The 26,697-nt window shown below is 45.6% G+C and overlaps 1 protein-coding gene across 5 annotated transcripts in view; it reads right to left on the reverse strand.

Annotated features, from left to right (window-relative positions):
- The window catches only part of NRF1 (nuclear respiratory factor 1), a 667,443-nt gene that overhangs the window by 306,437 nt on the left and 334,309 nt on the right, over positions 1 to 26,697 (reverse strand). For all 5 annotated transcript variants that reach the window (XM_069229342.1, XM_069229339.1, XM_069229343.1 and 2 more), the window contains exons 6-7: positions 19,672 to 19,830; positions 18,047 to 18,241 (exon numbers count right to left, since the gene is read on the reverse strand). In XM_069229342.1, the coding sequence (XP_069085443.1) occupies positions 18,047 to 18,241; positions 19,672 to 19,830 (354 nt within the window). The remainder of the gene's footprint in view (positions 1 to 18,046; positions 18,242 to 19,671; positions 19,831 to 26,697) is intronic.

Genomic DNA, 26,697 nt, shown 5'->3' on the forward strand with positions numbered 1-26,697 from the left:
TTTTTGAAGCGGACAAGCCTAGCCTTAGAGAGCCACAGTTTATAAAAACATGGTTCCACTTTATCTCTTTCGTTTTGTCTAAGTAGAAGAGCAGTACTCAACATCTAGAGAATGCAAATTTCATTCTGCTGTTGTAGTAGGGTTAGGAAAAATGTAGGGGGTGACAGACTGGTTAATATGAAAATCTGAGACCTCTTTAGGTAATAATGAAAGGTGTGTACGCAGAGCCACTATTGTGACAGAAAATTGTGAATGGTTCTGAAGATGACAACTTGTAACTCACTAACCCCACACGCAGAGGTAAAGGCTATTAAAAATTTAGTTTTCCATGACAAATGTTAAATTGTTTGTAGTAAACTACCTTCTTTTTTTGCCATGGTTACCCCCACTTTGTGCCTGCTATCACAAGTGTGTGTACTGTGTTCTCTCCCTCTAAAATTTGTTGCTTAGGACTTAGCACTCCCCTCAATTGGCATGCTGGTGCCCCCATGTAACTCCCTAGTATATGGTACTTAGGTACCAAGAGCACTGGGGCACCAGAGGTTCCCCATGGGCTGCAGCATGTATTGTGCCACCCATGGGAGCCCATGCAAAATGTGTCTGCAGTCATGCCATGGCAGCCTGTGTGAAAAGGTGTACGCACCCTTTCACTACAGGTCACTGCATCAGGTCACTGTAAGTCACCCCATATCAGTCCCTCAAGCCCAGAGGGCAGGGTGCAGGTACCAGAGTGTGAGGACACCTCTGCATGAGCAGAGGTGCCCCTACGAACTCCGGCTCCACTACTCTGGACTTCCTAAGTGCGGGCAGGCCATTTTACCTGTGTACTACCTGTCCAGCTACATAATGACAACCCCGAACATGGGCATGTTTGGTATCAAACATGTCTGAATCATAGCCCAATACTGCTGCCAGTATTGGTTGTATGATTCCATGCACTCTGGAGGCTCCTTAGAGGACCAACAGCATTGCTCCTACTATTCTTCTGATATTTTCCAGGAAGCTCATGCTGCTACCACCCATCAGACAGGTTTCTGTCCTTCCGCTGCTTGACAAGCTCAGGCAGGGGAAGGCAGAACAAAGGATTTCCTGTGGGAGAGGGAGGTAACACCCTCTTCCTTGGAAATAGGTGTTGCATGGCTTGGGAGGGGTAGCCTCCCCAAGCCACCGGAATGCGTTAAAGGGCACATTTGGTGCCCTATTTGCATAAACCGGTTTGCACCAGTCCAGGGACCCCCTTGTCCCTGCTCCAGAGCGAAACTGGACAATGGATGTCCATCACCACCTCAGGGGTGGTGCCCAGAGCTCCTCCAGGTGGCCACTTGATACTGCAATCTTGAATCCAAGGTGGGCAGAGGCCCCTGGGAGCATCTGAGAGGCCAGGTCAGGCAGGTGACGTGTAAGTCCCCTCCTGATAAGTGGTCACCCTGCTAGATGACCAATTCCCCTTCCAGGGCTATTTAGGGTCTTCCTCTTAGGTGGGTCCTCAGATTCGACGTGCAAGATTCTAGCAGAACTACTCTGCATCATTTACTTCATCTTCTGGCCACCAGGACTGCAACTGTACCCTCCAGGAACCGACAATCTGTAACTCCAGCGATGACTCAACTCTGCAACATTCTTTCTCTGGCTCCTTCCAGCAACTGCAATATTTCCCTGGCTGTGCATCTTCTGGGAGCAACAAATCTTCAGCCTGCACAAGAAGGAATCTCCCTTGGAGGGAAGGAGTCGCTCCCCTGCATTTGCAGGCACCAACCGCAACAACGAACGGCTGCGTGGATCCTCTGTCGTCCGGAGCTGCGTGGATGCTGCATCACCGGTGGTGCTCTGGAGTGGTCCCCTTGGCCTTCTCCACCAGCCGTCAACCTTAGGAGAAGGTAAGCCCTTGCTTCTCTCCTTGCAGGACAGTACCCCGTGCACCATGAACCTTACTGCTACCAAGGCTTGTTTGGTCCTCCTCCAAGGGAACTTCTGGCTCAGTGTAGCCCCGGCCTCCAGCACTCTTCCCCACAAAGCAAAGTCTCTTGCCTGCTGCTACAGCGACTTAGAGCTCCCTTTCAGGTGTGCTGACTGGGCCTCACTGCGAATCCTGTGCCTGCCGCCTGTGGGTCACCTGTGGGGGATGCCTCCTCTTCTTGTGACTCTCCCAGCTTCTGAGGGTCACCTTGGACTTCCTTCCTTGGGTCGAGACCCCTGGGCCTTGCTGGTCCTCTTCAGCCTTGCAAAACCTTCTTCTCTGACTCTTGCGTTTGCCAAGGCTTGGTGGTGGTCTTCCAGCACCACTGACCAACTGCATCACAGCTGCCAACGTGGGACATCACTTGCATCATTTTTGGAACTCCTCTTCTGCTCCTGTGCTGCACTGCAGACTTTCTTCATTCAGCGTCAAACTGATCCTGCATCCACAATCCACAGTATTGTTTTTTACTATTTGCTAGTGCTTTTTATGTAAATTACGGACTTCTAATGTGTACATAATAGTATTTACTTACCTCCTATTGGAGTATTGCCTATTCAGTATTTTAGTATTCGTGTTACTATAATAAAGTACCTTTATTTTGGTAACTATGTTGTTCTTTCATGTGTCTAAGTGCTGTGGGACTGTAGTGGTATTACATAAGCTTTGCATGTCACCTAGATAAGTCTTGGCTGCTCATCCATGGCTACCTTGAGAGCCCTAGCTTTCGAGACACTGCCTACACCTCACTAATAGGGGATACCTGGACCTGGTATAAGGTACTAACACCATAGGTGCTCACCACACACCAGGCCAGCTTCCTACAAAGTTGGTTTATGGATAGTTCAAATGTAGGGCCCATCAGCTTTGGTATTACTAAATTTAACTCCCAAGGAAGAGGTGGTCTCTTCAATGGAGAAAAATCTATTTTTTAAGTCCTCTTATCCTTGACCATATAAAGTTTGAAGAAAGATGGTTGCGTTGGAGATTTTCTGTATGTAGTAAATTGCTGTTAAATGGACCTTAATGGAAGAGAAATGTAGACCTGACCTGCCTTAAGTACGGGACAATGACATTACCTTATACATTAATAGGATCATGGCCATTGTTTTGACACCACATGCAAAATCGTTTATACTTGAGGACATAACATGATTGTGAGGAGGGTCTTTCCATACAGTCTTCAGATAGCCGTATTGTGGGATATCAAGAACCATGCTGCCAAATTCAAAGATTGGATCGGTGGATGCAATATCTGGCCTTGAGCCTGGGTAAGAGATCTAGCCTGAGTAGAAGGCGCCTGACATTTTTTGAATAACTGAAGGAGATCTGGGTACCACCACTCCCTCTGCCAATCTAGTGCAATTAGAACCATTTTGATGTTTGATTTCTGTAACTTCAAAACTACTTGTGGTACGAGGGGTATTGGTGGAAAAGCGTTGGCTAATGGAGTTGACCAGTTGATCAAAAGGGCACTGTCTAGACATCATGGTTCTTTTACCCTTGGCACAAAGTGAGCATTTTTTGTTTTGTGCTGTGGCAAATAAATCTAACGCTGGTGTACCCCATTCTTTGAAGATGTTGTTTACTATCTTCTCCTTGAGAAGCCACTTGTGATTTTATTTGTGAAACCAACTGAGTTAGTCTGCTTCTACATTTTGGATTTCCAGAATAGGGAAGGCTGTAAGTGATAACCCTCTCACTAGTGCCAACGCCACATTGTCTGAGTTTGGAGTGACAACTATCTTGATTTTGTTTCCACCTTGTTTGTTCATATGGTACATTGTAGTGGTACTGTTCATTTGAATCATTAGATCTTTGGAAGTGAGAGACTGAGGAAAAGTCTTGAGAACTAGATGTACAGTTTTGAGCTATGACAAACTTTATGATAAGACTTCTACTTTCAAAACCAGGGCCCTTGAACTGTGAGGCGGTTCAGGTGCGTGCCCATTCTGGACAGTGAGGCGTTTGATAGCCTGAGAGGGTGTTTCCTTTAGAAAAGGTACTCCGGTTAGCAGACGCTAAGATGTGGTCCACCAGGTGAGAGACTGACAAGTACTTTGTTAGATTAATTCAATCTTCCCAATGACCAGTTATTTGAGACCATTGATCCTCTAGACAAATTTGCAGAGTTTTCTTGAAGAGTCATACATTAACTGTGCAAATTTCATTTGGATTGATGACTCTCCAAAGAAAACACTTTTTCCTTTTGTGTATTTGTGCCCCTAGGAATGCAAAGCACTTTACCTTATGTGAAGATTGATTTCTCAAAAAATTGATATTTAAACCCAGCTTGGATAACAGTCAAATGACTCTGCTTTTATTGACCAGTCATTTAGGTGTGGATGTAAAAAAATATATCTTCCTTAAATGTAACACTACCACTGCCATGTATTTGGAGAAGGTTCAGGAAGTTGATTTTAGATTGAAAGGAAACAGTGTATTGATAACAATCTGTTCATACTAGGAAACTTAGAAATTGTCTGTGATGATGAGCTATTAGAATATGGGAATATGAATCTTGAAAGTTTACTGGGCAGACAAGTCATTTTTTGGTATGTGTAGGAATATTTGATGGAGGGATAGCATTCTGAATTTTTTATTTTTTATATGCTTGTTGAAGAATCCGATTCAAAGCCAAAAAGGCCGAAATTGCTAGGAAAAACCTTTCTTTTGGACTAGAATGTACCTACAGTAGAAACCTTTGTTGACCTGATCCATGGGAACTTTATCTATTGCTCGCTTCTGCAATAGAACATGTCTCCTGATAAAGGTTGCTTAGGCAGGCCACTGACTGGCAGTGGGCGAACCGGTGGAGGAGGGTGTTCGAACCAGAGAGCATATCTGTTTTGCATGATATTCAACACCTATCCATCCGAGATTACGGCGTTCCACTTTCCCTGAAAAAATAAAAAATAAAAGCCTACAGCCTTTAATGTTTCCGACTCATTCTTCATCCTAACCATCACTTCCTCAGTTGGTTCCCCAAATAAAGAGGAACCTGAAAACTGTCAATTTGCTATCTTCAACTGGACATCAGGTTTCAGTGAAGATGGTCTCAGCAAGGATGTTTGTCGCAAGGAAATGCCATGACAGAATGATGTGGCCGATAGTTTGACAGAGAGTGCACTAATAAACTGGTTGGCAACTAGGGAACCCCCCCGAATTGGCCATTTCCATGAAGACTTACTGCCTCAGTTGGTAAATCCGACATTTAATGCCTCCATTCCATCCCACCTTTCTCAGTGATATCTTACCTAGTAGTGAAGCAGCATTGGCACTTCTTAAATGGAAGGGGGCTGTTCTGCAGACCTTTTTACCCCAGTGGCATTAATTTGCTTTCTCTTTCAGTCCGGAGCAACTGTGGGTTCAGGTGCAAAAGCATGTCTTTGCCTTATCGCCATAGCAATTATTGAATCCAGTTTCTGATCAGTCTTTAGAAAACCCCGGATCCTGTTGATGCCTGTACTTTTTATTTTTTTAAATAGTCTTGATGTAGCAGACTTTACTGTGGTCGGAGTAAGGAACTTTTCCTCTATGTCGAGAAGAGCAGGAATAAGAGGTCTTGAAGTCATTCTTGGCTCCAGCGTTTCCAGGATTACAGATACTGTTGGTTGAGGTGTTTCCACATTAATGCTTAGTTTCATAGCACCCCTTACTAACGCAATCTGAAATGTAAGAATATCATCCACTGGTGAAATCCTACCACAGGACTGAGGCAAATAAGTTGGAGTATATTAGGAACGCATTGAAGTGGTGTAGGAAGTTGGCTCTGTATGCACTATTTCAAAGTAAGGAATAGTATGCACAGAGTCCAAGGGTTCCCCTTAGAGGTAAGATAGTGGCAAAAAGAGATAATACTAATGCTCTATTTTGTGGTAGTGTGGTCGAGCAGTAGGCTTATCAAAGGAGTAGTGTTAAGCGTTTGTTGTACATACACACAGGCAATAAATGAGGAACACACACTCAGAGACAAATCCAGCCAATAGGTTTTGTTATAGAAAAATACCTTTTCTTAGTTTATTTTAAGAACCACAGGTTCAAATTCTACATGTAATATCTCATTTGAAAGGTATTGCAGGTAAGTACTTTAGGAACTTTGAATAATTACAGTAGCATATATACTTTTCACATAAAACACAAATAGCTGTTTTAAAAGTGGACACAGTGCAATTTTCACAGTTCCTGGGGGGGGTAAAATATTGTTAGGTTTTGCAGGTAAGTAAACCACCTACGGGGTTAAGATTGGGGTCCAAGGTAGCCCACCGTTGGGGGGTTCAGAGCAACCCCAAAGTCACCACACCAGCAGCTCAGGGCCGGTCAGGTGCAGAGTTCAAAGTGGTGCCCAAAACGCATAGGCTTCAATGGAGAGAAGGGGGTGCCCCGGTTCCAGTCTGCCAGCAGGTAAGTACCCACGTCTTCGGAGGGCAGACCAGGGGGGTTTTGTAGGGCACCGGGGGGGACACAAGTCCACACAGAAAGTACACCCTCAGCAGCGCGGGGGCGGCCGGGTGCAGTGTGCAAACAAGCGTCGGGTTCGCAATGTAAATCAATGGGAGACCAAGGGGTCTCTTCAGCGGTGCAGGCAGGCAAAGGGGGGGCTCCTCGGGGTAGCCACCACCTGGGCACGGGAGAGGGCCTCCTGGGGGTCACTCCTGCACTGAAATTCCGATCCTTCAGGTGCTGGGGGCTGCGGGTGCAGGGTCTTTTCCAGCCGTCGGGATTTTAGAGTCAGGCAGTCGCGGTCAGGGGGAGCCTCGGGATTCCCTCTGCAGGCGTCGCTGTGGGGGCTCAGGGGGGACAACTTTGGTTACTCACAGTCTCTGAGTCGCCGGAGGGTCCTCCCTGAGGTGTTGTTTCTCCACCAGTCGAGTCGGGGTCGCCGGGTGCAGTGTTGCAAGTCTCACGCTTCTTGCGGGGGATTGCAGGGGTCTTTAAATCTGCTCCTCTGTAACAAAGTTGCAGTCTTTTTTGGAGCAGGTCCGCTGTCCTCTGGAGTTTCTTGTTCCTCTTGAAGCAGGGCAGTACTCTGAGGATTCAGAGGTCGCTGGTCCTTGAGAAAGCGTCGCTGGAGCAGGTTTCTATAGAAGGCAGGAGACAGGCCGGTAGGACTGGGGCCAAAGCAGTTGGTGTCTTCTTTCTTCTTCTGCAGGGGTTTTCAGCTCAGCAGTCTTCTTCTTCAGTAAGTTGCAGGAATCTAAATTCTTAGGTTCTGGGGAGCCCTTAAATACTAAATTTAAGGGCGTGTTTAGGTCTGGGGGGTTAGTAGCCAATGGCTACTAGCCCTGAGGGTGGGTACACCCTTTTTGTTCCTCCTCCCAAGGGGAGGGGGGTCACATTCCTATCCCTATTGGGGGAATCCTCCTCCTACAAGATGGAGGATTTCTAAAAGTCAGAGTCACCTCAGCTCAGGACACCTTAGGGGCTGTCCTGACTGGCCAGTGACTCCTCCTTGTTTTTCTCATTATCTCTCCTGGACTTGCCGCCAAAAGTGGGGGCTGTGTCCAGGGGGCGGGCATCTCCACTAGCTGGAGTGCCCTGGGGCATTGTAACACGAAGCTTGAGCCTTTGAAGCTCACAGCTAGGTGTTACAGTTCCTGCAGGGGGGAGGTGTGAAGCACCTCCACCCAGAGCAGGCTTTGTTTCTGTCCTCAGAGGGCACAAAGGCTCTCACCGCATGAGGTCAGAAACTCGTCTCTCAGCAGCAGGCTGGCACAGACCAGTCAGTCCTGCACTGAACAATTGGGTAAAATACAGGGGGCATCTCTAAGATGCTCTCTGTGTGCATTTTTTAATAAATCCAACACGGGCATCAGTGTGGGTTTATTATTCTGAGAAGTTTGATACTAAACTTCCCAGTATTCAGTGTAGCCATTATGGAGCTGTGGAGTTCGTTTTTGACAGACTCCCAGACCATATATTCTTATGGCTACCCTGCACTTACAATGTCTAAGGTTTTGCTTAGACACTGTAGGGGCATAGTGCTCATGCACTGGTGCCCTCACCTATGGTATAGTGCACCCTGCCTTAGGGCTGTAAGGCCTACTAGAGGGGTGACTTATCTATACTGCATAGGCAGTGTGAGGTTGGCATGGCACCCTGAGGGGAGTGCCATGTCGACTTACTCGTTTTGTTCTCATCAGCACACACAAGCTGACAAGCAGTGTGTCTGTGCTGAGTGAGGGGTCCCCAGGGTGGCATAAGATATGCTGCAGCCCTTAGAGACCTTCCCTGGCATCAGGGCCCTTGGTACCAGGGGTACCAGTTACAAGGGACTTACCTGGATGCCAGGGTGTGCCAATTGTGGAATCAAAAGTACATTTTTAGGTGAAAGAACACTGGTGCTGGGGCCTGGTTAGCAGGGTCCCAGCACACTTCTCAGTCAAGTCAGCATCAGTATCAGGCAAAAAGTGGGGGGTAACTGCAACAGGGAGCCATTTCTTTACAAGTGGAATAAGGTGATCTTGACCTTGATCTGAAGTGTTGAGTGGGGGTCATGGAACCTCTGTTAGGAAACTTTCTTGGTGTGTTCTAATCGGATATAGAGATTTCCATTTTCTAATAGGCAACATGGAAGTGGCTTTGGAAAACCTTCAAATGGAGACAGGTTCAAAGGGCGTAAAGGAATTTGTAAAGGATCATCTGCAAAAATTATGGGCCTTATGGGAGAAAGTAAAGTATCAGATTTAGTCAACAGAGCCTCCGACTGCTGAGATACGGATGAATGCATAGAAGATCTAAACCATTCTGGAGAAGAAGAAAGACATTGTATGTACCCTCAGCGTCGAGAGAGGTGTGATCGACGTGCAAGTCTTTAACTGCAGCTGGAGTCTTTGAAACGGAGAAGATGTCTTTTTGACGTTGAATGGGTCTTTGACATAGAAGGATGCAATTTTTTCCATGACAAAGCGTTGAGCATTCAAAAGCTATATGTTAGCTTTAACTATTACTCTACAGCATTCACAAGGAAAATACATCGCTGACAGACTACACAGACTTTACGGGAAATTATTTTCAGTGATTAATATTCTTCTATACATTTTCCTCAAAGTTTAAATATATTAAAGGTGGTGTTCCAAGTTCTGTGCTGGCTGCCTTGACATTTTTCACCACTTTTGACTATCAATGAAGTTCCTACGATGCAGAACCAGGGTCAGCTCTGGGTAGGGTAGGAAGAGTGATCTGCCACTGTGCCAAATGCACTAGTGCCAACATAGCAGATGTTTTACAGTCTCCTCCAAATCCTGGATAGAGTCAGACAGATTCCCTGGGTACTGGCCCACTGTAAAAGCTGATACCAGTGTAGAGCCCACATTTACCACCCAGCATAGTCGGCAAGTAGGATGCAGGAGGCGAGTAGGACAAGAAGCCTCAGAGCCATCCTCACAGAGACCAAGGACAGACTGAAACCGATCATAGACTGAGTCCTGGACTCTTGCTGGAAGCAATAACAAAGTGCACCACAGCCAGAATTGCTCGAAACAAAGGAGAAGTTGGTGGCCCAGAACTCCAACAAGTCGGTGTCTAATCTGCGAAAGAGTCAAGTCTGACTTTAGTAAGCTGATAGTTAATCTAAATGATCTAAGACGGTTTGATGTTGTCTGCAGGTAGTCTGCAACTGACTGGTGTGCCAGGCTTCAACAGCCCGTTGTCACTGTAGGGAAAGACTGGTACCCACAATCTCTGAAGGTATGCTCTGACCATTGCCATCTCTTCTGTGAAGAGCTGAGGGACACTGGTAAAGCCAAAAGGGAACACAGCAAACTGAAAATGCTTGTGGCTCACCTTGAACCACAGGCAGTGCCTGCAGGACAGGGAAATGGAAATAAGTGTCCTGCTGTTCCAATGCCACCACCCAGTCTCTTGAATCCAGGACGGATAGAACCAGGGTCAGCATGAGCATCTCTAATAATAAGGAGGTCAAAGATCTAAGACAGTGCAAAATACTGCATTCTTTTTCAGCACTATGAAATAACACCCAGTTTAGATCTTTCAGGCTGGGACCCTCTCAATGGCTACCTTATCCAACGTCCTGCAATCTTCAAAAGCTTCTCTGATGAAGGTAGAATTGAATACAGGTGGAAAGGACTATCTGCAGGATCCACATGTCAAATGTTATGGCTTACCACCTGTCAAGAAAGTGAGTGATCCAGTCTCCCAATGGATGGTCATGAGCCACAAAGGACAAACTAAAGTGAGTCAGAGGCTGCTGACTGAGGGCCTGAGGACTGGAAAAGTTGCTCGCCCTTCTGACCTGGATGCTGTTAGCCAGATCCCCCAACTCCGAAAGTACTGGGGTGTTGGGCCTTGACATGGCTTTAACGGCAAAGCCCTTGGCAATGACTTGGAAAGTGTGAAATTAATGAAGTGCTTTGCCAGTGTTGAACGAGTGGGTGCATGCCATAGCTCTAATTTTTAAAGCACATGCTGGGGGAGTCAGAATCCTGGTCATAAAGGGCATCTCCATGTGACACGCCTGAATGTCCCCGAAAAGCCTGTGGATTACACACACACGGAGCTAGAGCACCATTATTAGTGCAATACACTGCCTCAGCAGTCAGTTATGTCTCTGCCCTACCAGATTACATAATTGGGTATATTCTGGACATGAGGAAAACTTGGCACAACATTTTTCCAAGACTGTGGGCAAGATCTCAACTAATGAGTCCATATTGTATGGGAGTACCTTCCTAGTAAACAGCAAGTGATGACTGACCGGAGGACATGGCAAACGGGAGAAAACATCCTTTTCTCAAAAGTCCCAATTATTTTTTACTTTGTTTCGAATGGGGGCGGGGTGGGGGGGGGCTTGGGGGGGGGGTAGGAGGTTAGTTGGGGTTAACGCTGCTAATGAAGGCCTGTACTACCAAGCTGCAAGGAGTAGGGTGTTGTGTTAGGCAGGAACACCAGAAGCAGGTCTGTGGTGATGTCATGTTTTTATTTACAGGTGGACAGGAGCAGGGTTTGATCTAAGTGCCTATAAGTTTGCTGATCAATGCCTTGTAGAATGCAGTAAGAGTTAAAAGGAAGTGTACGGGTTTCAAGACTACTGTGAGGACATTAGTTTTTACCTCAAAGGAAAGAAATTCTAGATTCAAAACTTTGGTCACTAGTCTGATGACCATGGCGAAAGAAGCAGACTCTTCACTGGAAAGACTGGGCCAGAGATCAGCGCTGTGTCAAGGGAAGTGTCAAGCCCACTGGCTTCTTCCAGATCCATTAAAAAACTGTCATCATATAGAGGAGAATTCATCATCATGATCAAAAGCTGGTTGGCTCTGATCAGAGTTTAATTCAAATAGTTCTTGGAGCATTGGAGAGCAGCTCCTAAGTAAAGGCAGAGTTTTATCAGCAAACACATCATGTAGGGCATGTAAGAACTGAACCCTAGCAAAGCTTCGGCAAAGTTTGATTCGGTTTTGTGTCCGAAAGGACTAAGGGCTTGAGTTCATTCTCCAGTGTCAACAAGACAGGAAATGGCACGGATCATGGTGCCTGGTATGAAGTGGACACGAAATCTGAAGCTGAATCAGGGGCTCACAAGGTGAGGAGGGCAGATCCTACCTCAGTAAGCAGACTGGGGCCACCGCACATTCATGAAGCCTGAAGGCACTCCACAGGGAGCCAAGTAGGGTGCCGAAGGTGTAGGCTTGGGTGGCCCTACCCAAGACTTACCTGTGCTTTGTCCTCTGACCAGGTCCAGTCCTTGTGGACCCTGCTTTTGTGTAGCTCAGACTTTCAGCCTCAATCTCCTCCCTCTAGCCACTGCCTCTCACTCGTGCTTCCAACATCTCTGCATTGTGCACTATCACTCCTGCTTTTATGCATCTTTCTTCCTTTTTTGCACTTATTTCCACTGATTCTGTATTTCTGCATCCGGCTCAGTCACCCTTGCTTTCACACTCAACTTTGCATTGTTGTGCCTTTTGTCACAGATTTTCTTTTGCATCATACACTGCCACCTTTACCTTTCCCCACTTTTTGCAACAATTTGCTTCTTATCACCGTTTGTCTTTGACCTCATTTTCATCCTTTTTGCCCTTTTTAGGCTCATTTGCTCCTCCTTCTCTCATTGATAGTTCCCTTTTTGCCTCCTCCCTCTCTATTTACCTCTTGTTTCAGCCGTTTTTCACCCTTTATGTTATGTGCATCTGTAAAGTGAATCATCACTTGCTAGGGTATCCTGGCACTGAGCTAGTTAATTGTAAAGATAGGTCTTCAGCTTCATGCAGAACTCAAGAACAGAGAAGGTGGCTCTGATGTGGAGTGGGAGGTCACTGCACGCTTTAGGAGCAACATCAGACAACCCCACACTACTGATCTGATTCCATAGATGCATGGGATGTGTGATTAGAGGGAATCCTGAGCAGTAAAAGTGTCTGGACTGTTGGTGGAAGGAGATATAACTGTTCAGGTAGCTGGAGCCTAAGCTGTGTAGTGCCTTGAATGTGTGAAGAGTTTGAAATAAGCCTATTTGTGTATCAGGAGCCATTTGGTCTCCTTGAGGTGTAGTGTGATGAGTTCTGTGTGGGAGGTTGAGGTCAAATCTGTCTACCAAGTTCAGGATGGTAAGTGAACTTCTGGTGAGTTGCTTGGTGACCCGAGTGGAAAATGATCCCACAGTCCAAACTTGCTGGTGACTAGGGTGTGAGTGACTTTCTGGTGTAGCATGGCAGACATTTGAAGATCCTCCTCAGCACCTTCAGGGTGTGGAAGCAGGATGTAGTGATGGCGCTGATTTGTGTGTTCATGTCCAGTTTGATGTTAATAGTTCAGAGGCTCATGGCGTGGGTTTGAGTTTGGCCTGTCACTGTTGAGCTCGAGACAGCTGGCTTTCATTTGGTTATGCAGGAGGTTCACTTGTTTCGTGTGCTGGTCTTATCAGAGAGAGGGTATGAGTTGCATGTTGTCAGCATAAGAGCATCTCAATGTTGTATGGGTGAATGATGCTGGTCAGAGTGATCATGTATGTGTTGAAGATGGTGGGCTCAGCGACAAACTTTGAGGTCAGGCACTTGAAATAACAGTTTGCTGGCTTCTGAGGAGTGAGGTACCAGGCTGACAGCTTGCAGTCTGAGATCATGTTAAATGTTGAAGAGGTCCAGGAGAAAGAGGACTGCAGTGTCTCCTTTGTCAAGGATCAAGAGGAGGTAATCTGTGCCAGTGGTGAGTGCCGTTTCTGTTCAGCGGCTGCGCCTGAATCCCGACTGCGAGGCATCGAGGAGCAGGTGACAGCTGAGGTGGTCAGTAAGGGGTTGGTTGATTAGTTTCTCTAGGACCTTTGGTGGCTACAGTATGAGGGAGATGGGTCTGCAGCTGGCGAGCGTGCATTTGAGAATCACAGGATCAATGTCTACGGCTAGGAATTCCAGCAGAGGATATTCACTGGAGCTCTTAAAAAGAGGCAAACTCATTCATTTAAAAAAATAAAATTAACTAATTTGAACCGTTCAGAGGCCAGTGGTCAAGATGTTGTTCTTAGGCAAGCTAACTGAAAAACCTGCAGCCACCAGAAGACGTTGCATCATTAGCACAATCTCTTTCACCCATACAAACCGTGCTTTCAGTGGAGTGCAAATGGCGCCATCAGGTAGTAGACAGTTACTGTCTAATGGTGGTACTCAATTGTGAGGCAATCTTCAATTAGGTTAACCGTGAGATTCTCTAAAGAGACACAATTCAAACAAGACGGTGTGTGAATGACTCAACTTTTCTCTCAAATTGGTTGAAAGTAATCGAAATGGCATCAGATAGCCCCTCAAATGAACTGCAATACCCATGATTTAACATTTAAATAGAGCTACAAGATACTTGGTATATGAGCTTCGAGTTGCAATTCACCAGCATGAAGATGACACAAATCATATCAGTCTTTCCTGTAGTAATCAAGCTGATACGCTGAAATCCTCTCCCAGGAATTGAGCAATGGTGACTTCACCCACTTCAAATTTATCCCAATGAAACTTCAGCTGTTGTGCTCAAACATGTCAAAATCCATTTACAATGGATAGATGACTTGATAATCGTTTTGACCTTCACAGCTACTCCAACCAACTTCTCCCTGCACCAAATAACACAATCGAGCCTCAACTTTCACAGTCAAATATGTAGCCCAAATTATATCCTGCAATGAACTACAAATCACCCCTCCATATCCACCACTTAACTATACTTCAGAAGAAAAAAAAAAAATCTCTACTTCCTATTTTAGACCTAATGGCCAAGCTTTAGTTCACACTTACATTTAGTTCACACTTACCTTTATAGTTCGAATTACTTTGACCCCCAATTTTTTGCCTATATCCTCTACTTTTCTGACCGAGTATTTGCTGATATTAGTACCTTACCATTGCTAACAAGTGCTGAAATGCTTGTGCCCTCTCCCCTAAACATGGTACTACTGGTTTATCCCCAGTTGGCACATTCAATTTACTTATAGGTCCCTAGTAAAGTGGTACCGCCACATATACCCAGGTCCTGTAAATTAAATGCTACTTGAGGACCTGCAGCACTGATTGTGCCACCCACTTAAATATCCTTTTAATCATGTCTGAAGCCTACGACTGCAGAGCCTGTATTTGCAGTTTTACATTGCCAAGTCAATCAGGCAAAAAACTCTTTGCCAGGCCCAAGCCTTCCCTTTTTATACATATGTCAGCCCTAAGGTAGGCCTGGACAGCCCAGAGGGCAGCATGCAATGTATTTAAAAGGTAGGACATATACATTTATGTTTTACCTGCCCTGGTAGTGAAAAACTTCCAATGTCGTTTTTCACTACTGCAAGGCCTAACTCTCCCATAGGATGACACTGGGATTACCTTATTACATTGTGTAAGTGTAATTCACAATCTGGAAGAGATAAACATTTCGAGTGTGGTGTCTCTGGAATCACCATTTAAAATCACACATAAAAAATGTAAATTCTGATTTTAAATTGTCATTCTGAAATGTCATGTTTAGAAAGTTGGCATTTTCGCACTTTAACCATTTGGTGCCTGCTGCCTGTCCCTGATCACTTGTCTGGGGGTGGATGACAGCTGGGCTTTGTGTATTCCCCCTAAACAGCCACACACAATGGGAGCTTGAGTGTGACTTGGTGGGCCATCCTGGCAGGATGGGAGGGAGGAACTGGGCAGAGCCTCACTTAGACCTGAATAGGTTGTGTACTGCCCACACACAAGACTGCAATACCCCCTTTAGTGAGGCTGGAGTCAGGGCAGGACCTCTATGCACTTCAAAGGCCTGTACCTGAAGCCTCCCCCACTTTAAAGGCCCAACTAGGTATAAGTACTGGACCTCTGACACCACTTCAGTACACTTCCTGACCTGTGAATACTCTGCCAGGAAGAAGGAATGCTGTGCTGCTGAAGGACAGCCACACTGCTAGTCTGATGCTTTGCTGTATTCCTGCCCTGCTGTGCTGCCCTGCTGCTTCCTAACCTGGGTGAAAAGGAATGGACCTGTAACACTTGAATCCAGGGAGACTCCAAGGGCTAGCTGGCTGGCATCCTGAATTCAAGTCTCAGGGACATGAGACTTTCAACCACCCTGCTTCTGCACCTGCACTCTGCCATCTGTAACTCTGCCCTGCCAAGTGGACCCATCCCAGTCCTGGACGCTTGGAAGTGAGCCTAAGGTGCTTCTTCAGTGGAACTGACATCTGCTGAGCGGTGCATCCTCAAGCAGAACCAATGCATCTCCACTGTTGCAATGATTGGACCTATCACAAGACTCAGTGCCGCTGCATCCAGCATCGTCAGTCCTCACATCTCCCATCGATGGCAGTCTCGACGACACAAACTCCGCATTGCAGTTTTATAGGTCATCGGAAGTGACGCATCATCTTGACTGCGCACAGCATCCTCGCCACCGGTCTTCGCATCACAAGCCCAGTAGACAGGATCATCAACGCAACAGGACCTCACACCACAGCCTCACCACATCTTGGAGCTGACATCTCTGAGGCGCAATGCATCTTCAAGGGGGATCCACGCAACACTCTGCAACCAGGAATCAAGGTGCTTTGGTTCAGCTGGCCTAACTGGGTCCCTCTAGCTGGCCCATACTCTTCACTTTGTCCTGCTCTGGCACAGCCCGATATCCTCAATAGTGTGTTTTGCTTCTCAGTGCTATAGTTACTTAGATATCTGAAATTTAATATCTCCAGTTCCACTTATTGGATTTGTCGTTTTGGTCCTGCTTTATTTATTAAAAAAGAATCTACTCTTCTAAGCTGGTGTTAAATCTGTGTGGTGTTTTTACTTTTTGACGTATTGCACAAATACTTTACACACTGCCTTTAAGTTAAGCCTGACTGCTCTGTGCCAAACTACCAGAGGGTTTGACTGAAACTAGCCCTGACTAACACTGAGGTTGCTATTTGACTAAGGTTTACACCCCAGTCAACCAACAACCCAATATCTAGCATATTTCATAAGCACCAATTTACCTCATCCTCAAAGATGAGAAGCTGCGCCATATTACAATAGTACTACATTCTTTGCATTGGCTGGCCACCCTTTTCCATTAAGTTTCTCTGTTGCAGAACTTACAAAACTATTCAACTATCAACCTTCTCTCGCGTCTAGCCAAAAGGTAAGCAATTGTCAAAGTTTCCCACTAAAGTTTTCCACCCCTTATTAATATTTTGCTTTTTATACTTTCTTGCCTGGATGTGACACTATTGCCCATGTGGTTAGGTCACCACTATAATAACCTAGCTAATACACGTCTAATTTGATGTCTAACATTGCCATTTTTTTTTTTTTCTCAAGAACCAGGTCCAAAAACAATCTCGCTCTGAATGCGATTAGTAGGCTGTGGAGCACTCCCTCCTAAAAATCTAAGCTAACTATCAACAACGACACGACAGCTGGAAGCCTGTTTCTAAAGTAAACTGGAGCTAACATTAGCTGTCACTCATCTATGTTCAGCTGCTACCCTAGCACAAGAGGATCATTTAATTCACCAAGATCATAAACTAAGGGCACTCTCAGCAATTCCATAGACACACTTGACTGCAGGAGATTTATTACTAACCTTCAGATAACAATAGCTTCCACTCCTTTCAACCCAATAGTATCCTATCCCTATTTTCCTTAAACAGGATACACTCAGGTGCATCTTTACACTTAGGCATTGCCCTCACTGCACCAGTCCACAGAATATGACCTGTAGTGTGCTGTCCTAATGGCCATTAATTTCTGTATGTCACAGCCACGATCCAGACAATTCACTTCCATTCACAACCATTCATAAGTACACATTCCTTTTTTACCTTCCTTTATTTCGAAGTGGACCTCATCTTCCTTCTTTATTTTTGTTTCCTGGGGAGTCTATCTACATTTTAGTTTTTTTCTCTGTTAGGGGAAGACAAGTATGTCATAAAGATCTAAGGTAAATTAGCTCCAACTACCACCAGGCCACAGGTCAGCTATGTACGGTGTTACAATTTTAAAACAAAAAACTCTTATTGAATAAAGAATGAAAGAAACACAAAAGTCCAGAAAGGCAATACAATAAGGATGAAATTGACTCTTGAAGTATTAAGTAAAATATCTAATCCTTCGCGTAAAGTAACTTCGATGGGTATGGACAGTAGAGCTTTGTACATTCATGTTTATCATTACCTATCGTGAAAGCTATTGTGGTTACCGGGAACAGCAAAAACATTATCAAAAGTTGTTGATAATGGTTTATCAAGGTTGACCTTAAAATGCCTACCAAAAAAAAAAGACCTCATACCTAAAGTGAAATAAATGCAGAACATTTTGCCCATTTTCTTAGGGAGATTTTATGGCAAGGGCAAAATGAAGGACACAAGAACTTTAATGAGACTTAAAAGCATCCCAATAAATTGTAGAAGGTAACTGATAGCCGGATAATCATTGAAAAGTACATTTCTATCCTTGATCAGTAGATACTGCAACTAAAGTATTGCATTCTGGGCTAGATGTTCAGTAGGACTTTAAAGGTTAGTATCCACTTATGCAAACTTCAGAAAAAGTAGGAATTAAAAGAAAAGCTAACAATACTTACACACTGAATGACTTTGCCTGGATTCATGACTAAGCCAAAACCAAACCTCACCTGTATGAGAGAAACTGTTCCATCAGGGTTACTGATTGTTTGTACCACTGTCTGCGAAGGAAGTAGATGTGCTATGCTGTGTGTGGTCGCCACCTGATGTGTCTGATTATCTTCAAAGGCATACAAGAGGTCCTCACGGCCGTGCTGCTTATAACAATTTTTAACTATTGTTCGCAGTGCTTGAGTCCAGGACACCTGCAATAAAATAAAAACAGATTTGAAAAGTGGAAGTCTTTGTTCTGAAAGACTTCGCAGGCGGGATTCAGACACATTTAAGGGTTTATCTAAGTTAAAACAGGTTCAACGTTTCTTATATGGCAACTGTAAGCCAAATATGTACAGGCACCATATAAGTCGATGTGCGCCAAAGGTTGTTTATTTGGATAAACTAATCACTGCGTTCAAGTGATGCATTAAAGGATAGATAGTGAAAGAAAGGATAGATGAGTTAAAGGGTAAGAAAATTAGATACTTACCTGCCACAAAAAGGATGCCTTGTACACAAGTATCAAGGTAAAAATACTCAAATGTACTAACTTCAATATTGAGTCTAAAATATGGACTTTCTTAATTTACTAAAACAAGAGGCTTTAAGCCAGAACTAGAACTGTTCATACCAGTAACAACATTAAGTATCTAGGGTACAGAATTGTATGTTAACACAATGAAAACAACCCCTTTTAATGTAGCAAACTCCTGACTGTTCTACTTAATACATAAAATGCAGGCCAGAAGGACTCATTTTCATACTAGAGTCCTGGACAGTGGGTAGTCACTGCCGATAAAATAGCATCTACTGACTAGGAATAATAGAACAGCAAAGAAAAAATAACATGGGTTTACTCTTATGATTTGGTACTTCCATTCCAGATTCTGTATAAGCAGTGCACAGCAAAGAAATGGAATTCTAATAACCAAATTCTGAAAGTGTTCTTAAATGAGAGCCAGGGCAGAGCTGGAGAGTACGTAGGCCAAGCATGAAAAGAAGAACAATAACAGACTAGATGGATCTTGTTCTTATTGACAAGACCTTCAAGTGTAATACTTGCCTTGTCTGTTAAGGCTATCAGAATTGAGCATCCTTCTATATTACTACTCGTATGTACCAGAGCAGATCTCCAAATATTCTACAACTAAGCAACTGCAATCCTATTACAAAAAGAAGAAAAACACTTCTCCACCCCAGCTATTAACATTTGAAAGGGGTTGCCAGCATTTGCTCTTTCTAGTATCTCTACAAACTATCCTTCATCTGTAGCTATCGAAGATTCATAGGCAAAAAATACAGTTGCACAAGCATGTAGTTCAATAGAAAACCCAAATACACACAAAGTTCACATTAAGACCCAAGTGATTAGTGATGTTAACATCTACAATGACCACACTGTAAGCCAAGTGAACACTGCAACATATTAGCAGCAATATACATGTGTCTACAGCACTTGATGGATAACTTTAAAAAGATTGTGTTTTGTAGAGCTTGTTACCTTACGTTTTTCCCCACAGAAAGCCAACTGATTTTCCTGTGTATAGCTCTGAACTCAGATGTATGACTTCTCTTGAAGACAGGCTGTTCTTACATAGTACAAAACAAATTATAACTTACATTTAGGTTTATTCCTCACCCTTTGCTTTTGGTCTTCTGAGCGGACATCACTGCGAACATTCGCCCATGGGATGTCGTCTGGCCACCAAAGCGGTTTGCAACTCTCCTTACCCCAGCCAGGTTTCCCTCTCCCTGTTGAATACTTCAGCATTTCCGGAATAAAAGCACGTAGTTGTGCCTAGAAGGAATCAAACCAGTTATTTTTTAAACTGCTTACAAACACTTATTCATCCCAGCAACGAAACTCTTTTTGAATTATTTTTATGAGTTTAAGGTAGATCATCTAAAAAATAGTTAGGTAAATTTGAAACATACAAAAGGCTTTCAGAAATCCCATCAGGCGGCATCTCTCCACAGTTCATTTCTACTCCTATATTCTCTTTGAAGGCTTACTTAAAATAAAAGAATAAAGGAAATTCGATTTTATTGTTAAAGCATGCACTGCGTTCTCTGTTAGGGCATGACTCAGATAAGGATAGACAAATATTTTGATATCCTTGAAACCAATCAATTGTCCCAAAAAGAAAAAAAGTGCTTACCTTCGGTAACCATCTTTCTGGTGGAAATTTGGGAATTGCTACCAGATGAACTCTGATGGAGGAATGGGTTAATCCAGATATTGCTAAATTGGAGTGGATATGGAAGCATTTACTGTGGGGTGATGAGGGTGAACCTTGGATCCTACAAATCAGATGCAAAAAGCTTCTTGTTGAGTTTGTATGTTCTGTTAGTGGTCTCTGCCTTGGCTTGTTTAACTATATATCTGAAGTCTGACTATCTAGCCTGGCAAACTCATTGAACTTAGGAGCCAGGCCAATAAGTGTAACAATGTTGGATTGGGATGACTGACCTGGTCTGGCTCATTGTCAGCAGTGTTGTTATCGGGCTCAGCTGAGTGTGAAGTTGTAAGGAAATGCCTCCTTGGCATGGTTGCCCCCTGACTTTTTGCCTTTGCTGATGCTATGTTTACAATTGAAAGTGTGCTGAGGCCTGCTAACCAGGCCCCAGCACCAGTGTTCTTTCCCTAACCTGTACTTTTGTATCCACAATTGGCAGACCCTGGCATCCAGATAAGTCCCTTGTAACTGGTACTTCTAGTACCAAGGGCCCTGATGCCAAGGAAGGTCTCTAAGGGCTGCAGCATGTCTTATGCCACCCTGGAGACCTCTCACTCAGCACAGACACACTGCTTGCCAGCTTGTGTGTGCTAGTGAGGACAAAACGAGTAAGTCGACATGGCACTCCCCTCAGGGTGCCATGCCAGCCTCTCACTGCCTATGCAGTATAGGTAAGACACCCCTCTAGCAGGCCTTACAGCCCTAAGGCAGGGTGCACTATACCATAGGTGAGGGTACCAGTGCATGAGCATGGTACCCCTACAGTGTCTAAATAAAACCTTAGACATTGTAAGTGCAGGGTAGCCATAAGAGTATATGGTCTGGGAGTCTGTCAAACACGAACTCCACAGCACCATAATGGCTACACTGAAAACTGGGAAGTTTGGTATCAAACTTCTCAGCACAATAAATGCACACTGATGCCAGTGTACATTTTATTGTAAAAAACACCACAGAGGGCACCTTAGAGGTGCCCCCTGAAACTTAACCGACTATCTGTGTAGGCTGACTAGTTTTAGCAGCCTGCCACAAACCGAGACATGTTGCTGGCCCCATGGGGAGAGTGCCTTTGTCACTCTGAGGCCAGTAACAAAGCCTGCACTGGGTGGAGATGCTAACACCTCTCCCAGGCAGGAATTGTCACACCTGGCGGTGAGCCTCAAAGGCTCACCTCCTTTGTGCCAACCCAGCAGGACACTCCAGCTAGTGGAGTTGCCCGCCCCCTCCGGCCAGGCCCCACTTTTGGCGGCAAGGCCGGAGAAAATAATGAGAATAACAAGGAGGAGTCACTGGCCAGTCAGGACAGCCCCTAAGGTGTCCTGAGCTGAGGTGACTCTAACTTTTAGAAATCCTCCATCTTGCAGATGGAGGATTCCCCCAATAGGGTTAGGATTGTGACCCCCTCCCCTTGGGAGGAGGCACAAAGAGGGTGTACCCACCCTCAGGGCTAGTAGCCATTGGCTACTAACCCCCCAGACCTAAACACGCCCTTAAATTTAGTATTTAAGGGCTACCCTGAACCCTAGAAAATTAGATTCCTGCAACAAGAAGAAGGACTGCCCAGCTGAAAACCCCTGCAGCGGAAGACCAGAAGACGACAACTGCCTTGGCTCCAGAAACTCACCGGCCCGTCTCCTGCCTTCCAAAGATCCTGCTCCAGCGACGCCTTCCGAAGGGACCAGCGACCTCGACACCCTCTGAGGACTGCCCCTGCTTCGAAAAGACAAGAAACTCCCGAGGACAGCGGACCTGCTCCAAGAAAAGCTGCAACTTTGTTTCCAGCAGCTTTAAAGAACCCTGCAAGCTCGCCGCAAGAAGCGTGAGACTTGCAACACTGCACCCGGCGACCCCGACTCGACTGGTGGAGATCCGACGCCTCAGGAGGGACCCCAGGACTACTCTGATACTGTGAGTACCAAAACCTGTCCCCCCTGAGCCCCCACAGCGCCGCCTGCAGAGGGAATCCCGAGGCTTCCCCTGACCGCGACCCTTTGAACCTAAAGTCCCGACGCCTGGGAGAGACCCTGCACCCGCAGCCCCCAGGACCTGAAGGACCGGACTTTCACTGGAGAAGTGACCCCCAGGAGTCCCTCTCCCTTGCCCAAGTGGAGGTTTCCCCGAGGAATTCCCCCCTTGCCTGCCTGCAGCGCTGAAGAGATCCCGAGATCTCCCATTGACTTCCATTACAAACCCGACGCTTGTTTCTACACTGCACCCGGCCGCCCCCGCGCTGCTGAGGGTGAAATTTCTGTGTGGACTTGTGTCCCCCCCGGTGCCCTACAAAACCCCCCCTGGTCTGCCCTCCGAAGACGCGGGTACTTACCTGCAAGCAGACCGGAACCGGGGCACCCCCTTCTCTCCATTCTAGCCTATGTGTTTTGGGCACCACTTTGAACTCTGCACCTGACCGGCCCTGAACTGCTGGTGTGGTGACTTTGGGGTTGCTCTGAACCCCCAACGGTGGGCTACCTTGGACCAAGAACTGAACCCTGTAAGTGTCCTACTTACCTGGTAAAACTAACAAAAACTTACCTCCCCCAGGAACTGTGAAAATTGCACTAAGTGTCCACTTTTAAAACAGCTATTTGTCAATAACTTGAAAAGTATACATGCAATTTTGATGATTTGAAGTTCCTAAAGTACTTACCTGCAATACCTTTCGAATGAGATATTACATGTAGAATTTGAACCTGTGGTTCTTAAAATAAACTAAGAAAAGATATTTTTCTATATAAAAACCTATTGGCTGGATTTGTCTCTGAGTGTGTGTACCTCATTTATTGTCTTGTGTATGTACAACAAATGCTTAACACTACTCCTTGGATAAGCCTACTGCTCGACCACACTACCACAAAATAGAGCATTAGTATTATCTATTTTTACCACTATTTTACCTCTAAGGGGAACCCTTGGACTCTGTGCATGCTATTCCTTACTTTGAAATAGCACATACAGAGCCAACTTCCTACATTGGTGGATCAGCGGTGGGGTACAAGACTTTGCATTTGCTGGACTACTCAGCCAATACCTGATCACACGACAAATTCCAAAATTGTCATTAGAAATTGATTTTTGCAATTTGAAAAGTTTTCTAAATTCTTAAAAGACCTGCTAGGGCCTTGTGTTAGATCCTGTTTAGCATCTCTTTTAGAGTTTAAAAGTTTGTAAAAGTTTGAATTAGATTCTAGAACCAGTTTTAGTTTCTTAAAAAGTATTCCAACTTTTAGAAGCATAATGTCTAGCACAGATGTGAATGTGGTGGAACTCGACACCACACCTTACCTCCATCTACAGATGAGAGAGCTAAGGTCACTCTGTAAACTAAAGAAAATAGCAATGGGCCCCAAACCTACCAAAGTACAGCTCCAGGAGCTTTTGGCAGAGTTTGAAAAGGCCAACCCCTCTGAGGATGGCAACTCAGAGGAGGAAGATAGTGACTTGGAGGGAAATTCCCCCCCTCCAGTCCTACTTAGGGAGAGCAGGGCTTCTCAAGCCCTGACTCCACAAATAATAGTCAGAGATGCTGGTTCCCTCACAGGAGGGACCAACAACTCTGAAATCACTGAGGATAACTCCAGTGAAGAGGACATCCAGTTAGCCAGGATGGCCAAAAGATTGGCTTTGGAAAGACAGATCCTAGCCATAGAGAGGGAAAGACAAGAGATGGGCCTAGGACCCATCAATGGTGGCAGCAACATAAATAGGGTCAGAGATTCTCCTGACATGTTGAAAATCCCCAAAGGGATTGTAACTAAATATGAAGATGGTGATGACATCACCAAATGGTTCACAGCTTTTGAGAGGGCTTGTGTAACCAGAAAAGTGAACAGATCTCACTGGGGTGCTCTCCTTTGGGAAATGTTCACAGGAAAGTGTAGGGATAGACTCCTCACACTCTCTGGACAAGATGCAGAATCTTATGACCTCATGAAGGGTACCCTGATTGAGGGCTTTGGATTCTCCACTGAGGAGTACAGGATTAGGTTCAGGGGGGCTCAAAAATCCTCGAGCCAGACCTGGGTTGACTTTGTTGACTACTCAGTGAAAACACTAGATGGTTGGATTCAAGGCAGTGGTGTAAATAATTATGATGGGCTGTACAATTTATTTGTGAAAGAACACCTGTTAAGTAATTGTTTCAATGATAAACTGCATCAGCATCTGGTAGACCTAGGACCAATTTCTCCCCAAGAATTGGGAAAGAAGGCGGACCATTGGGTCAAGACAAGGGTGTCCAAGACTTCAACAGGGGGTGACCAAAAGAAAGGGGTCACAAAGACTCCCCAGCAGAAGGGTGATGAGACAACCAAAACTAAAAATAGTAAAGAGTCTTCTACAGGCCCCCAAAAACCTGCACAGGAGGGTGGGCCCAGAACCTCTTCACAAAACAATGGGTACAAGGGTAAAAACTTTGATCCCAAAAAGGCCTGGTGTCATAGCTGTAAACAGCATGGACACCAAACTGGAGACAAGGCCTGTCCCAAGAAAAGTTCCACTCCAAACTCCCATCCAGGTAACACTGGTATGGCTAGTCTCCAAGTGGGATCAACAGTGTGCCCAGAGCAAATCAGGGTCCACACTGAAGCTACTCTAGTTTCTGAGGGTGGGGTGGATTTAGCCACACTAGCTGTCTGGCCGCCTAACATGCAAAAATACAGACAGCAACTCTTAATTAATGGGACTAGAATAGAGGGCCTGAGGGATACAGGTGCCAGTGTCACCATGGTGACAGAGAAACTGGTTTCCCCTGGCCAATACCTGACTGGAAAAACTTACACAGTCACCAACGCTGACAATCAGAGAAAAGTACATCCCATGGCAATGGTTACTTTAGAATGGGGAGGGGTCAATGGCCTGAAGCAGGTGGTGGTCTCCTCAAATATCCCAGTGGACTGTCTGCTTGGAAATGACCTGGAGTCCTCAGCATGGGCTGAGGTAGAGCTAAAAACCCATGCAGCAATGCTGGGTATCCCTGAACTGGTGTGTGTGAAAACAAGAGCACAGTGCAAGGCACAGGGTGAAAAAGTAGAGCTGGAGTCTGGAAAAATGGCCCAGCCTACCAAGAGAACAGGAAAGTCAGTTGGGAAACCAACTGCAACACAGCAAAAGAAAGGGAACCTCTCTTCTCAGGAAGAAGTTCTGCCCTCTGAGGGAACTGAGCCTTTGGAGCTTGAACCTTATCAGGTTGAGCTCTTAGGCCCAGGGGGACCCTCAAGGGAGGAGCTGTGTAAGGGACAAGAAACCTGTCCCTCTCTTGAAGGCCTTAGGCAGCAAGCTGCTGAAGAGTCCAAAGGCAAGAAAAATGGAACACATAGGGTCTATTGGGAAGATGGGCTCCTGTACACTGAGGCCAGAGACCCCAAACCTGGTGCCACTAGGAGAGTGGTAGTGCCTCAGCTGTTCAGAGAGTTCATCCTAACATTGGCCCATGACATTCCCCTTGCTGGACATTTGGGACAAACCAAGACGTGGGAGAGGTTAGTCAACCACTTCTACTGGCCCAATATGTCCAACATGGTTAAGGAGTTTTGCCTCTCCTGCCCCACCTGTCAAGCCAGTGGTAAGACAGGTGGGCATCCAAAGGCCCCCCTCATTCCACTTCCTGTGGTGGGGGTGCCCTTTGAAAGAGTGGGTGTGGACATAGTTGGTCCACTGGAACCTCCCACGGCCTCAGGAAATATGTATATCCTGGTAGTAGTGGATCATGCTACCAGGTATCCTGAAGCTATTCCCCTTAGGTCGACTACTGCCCCTGCAGTAGCCAAGGCCCTCATTGGTATCTTTACCAGAGTGGGTTTCCCTAAGGAGGTGGTGTCTGACAGAGGTACCAACTTCATGTCAGCATACCTAAAGCACATGTGGAATGAGTGTGGAGTGACTTATAAATTCACTACACCTTACCATCCACAAACTAATGGCTTAGTTGAGAGATTCAACAAGACATTAAAGGGCATGATCATGGGGCTCCCAGAAAAACTCAAAAGGAGATGGGATGTCCTCCTGCCATGTCTGCTTTTCGCTTACAGGGAGGTACCACAGAAGGGAGTAGGGTTCTCACCCTTTGAACTTCTGTTTGGTCATCCTGTAAGGGGACCACTTGCCCTTGTTAAAGAAGGCTGGGAGAGACCTCTCCATGAGCCTAAACAGGACATAGTGGACTATGTACTTGGCCTTCGCTCTAGAATGGCAGAGTACATGGAAAAGGCAACCAAAAACCTTGAGGCCAGCCAACAGCTCCAGAAGTTTTGGTATGACCAAAAGGCTGCACTGGTTGAGTTCCAACCAGGGCAGAAAGTCTGGGTTCTGGAGCCTGTGGCTCCCAGGGCACTCCAGGACAAATGGAGTGGCCCTTACCCAGTACTAGAGAGGAAGAGTCAGGTCACCTACTTGGTGGACCTGGGCACAAACAGGAGCCCCAAAAGGGTGAT

This window comes from Pleurodeles waltl, chromosome 4_1, assembly GCF_031143425.1.
Source record: "Pleurodeles waltl isolate 20211129_DDA chromosome 4_1, aPleWal1.hap1.20221129, whole genome shotgun sequence".
Lineage (NCBI taxonomy): Eukaryota > Metazoa > Chordata > Amphibia > Caudata > Salamandridae > Pleurodeles > Pleurodeles waltl.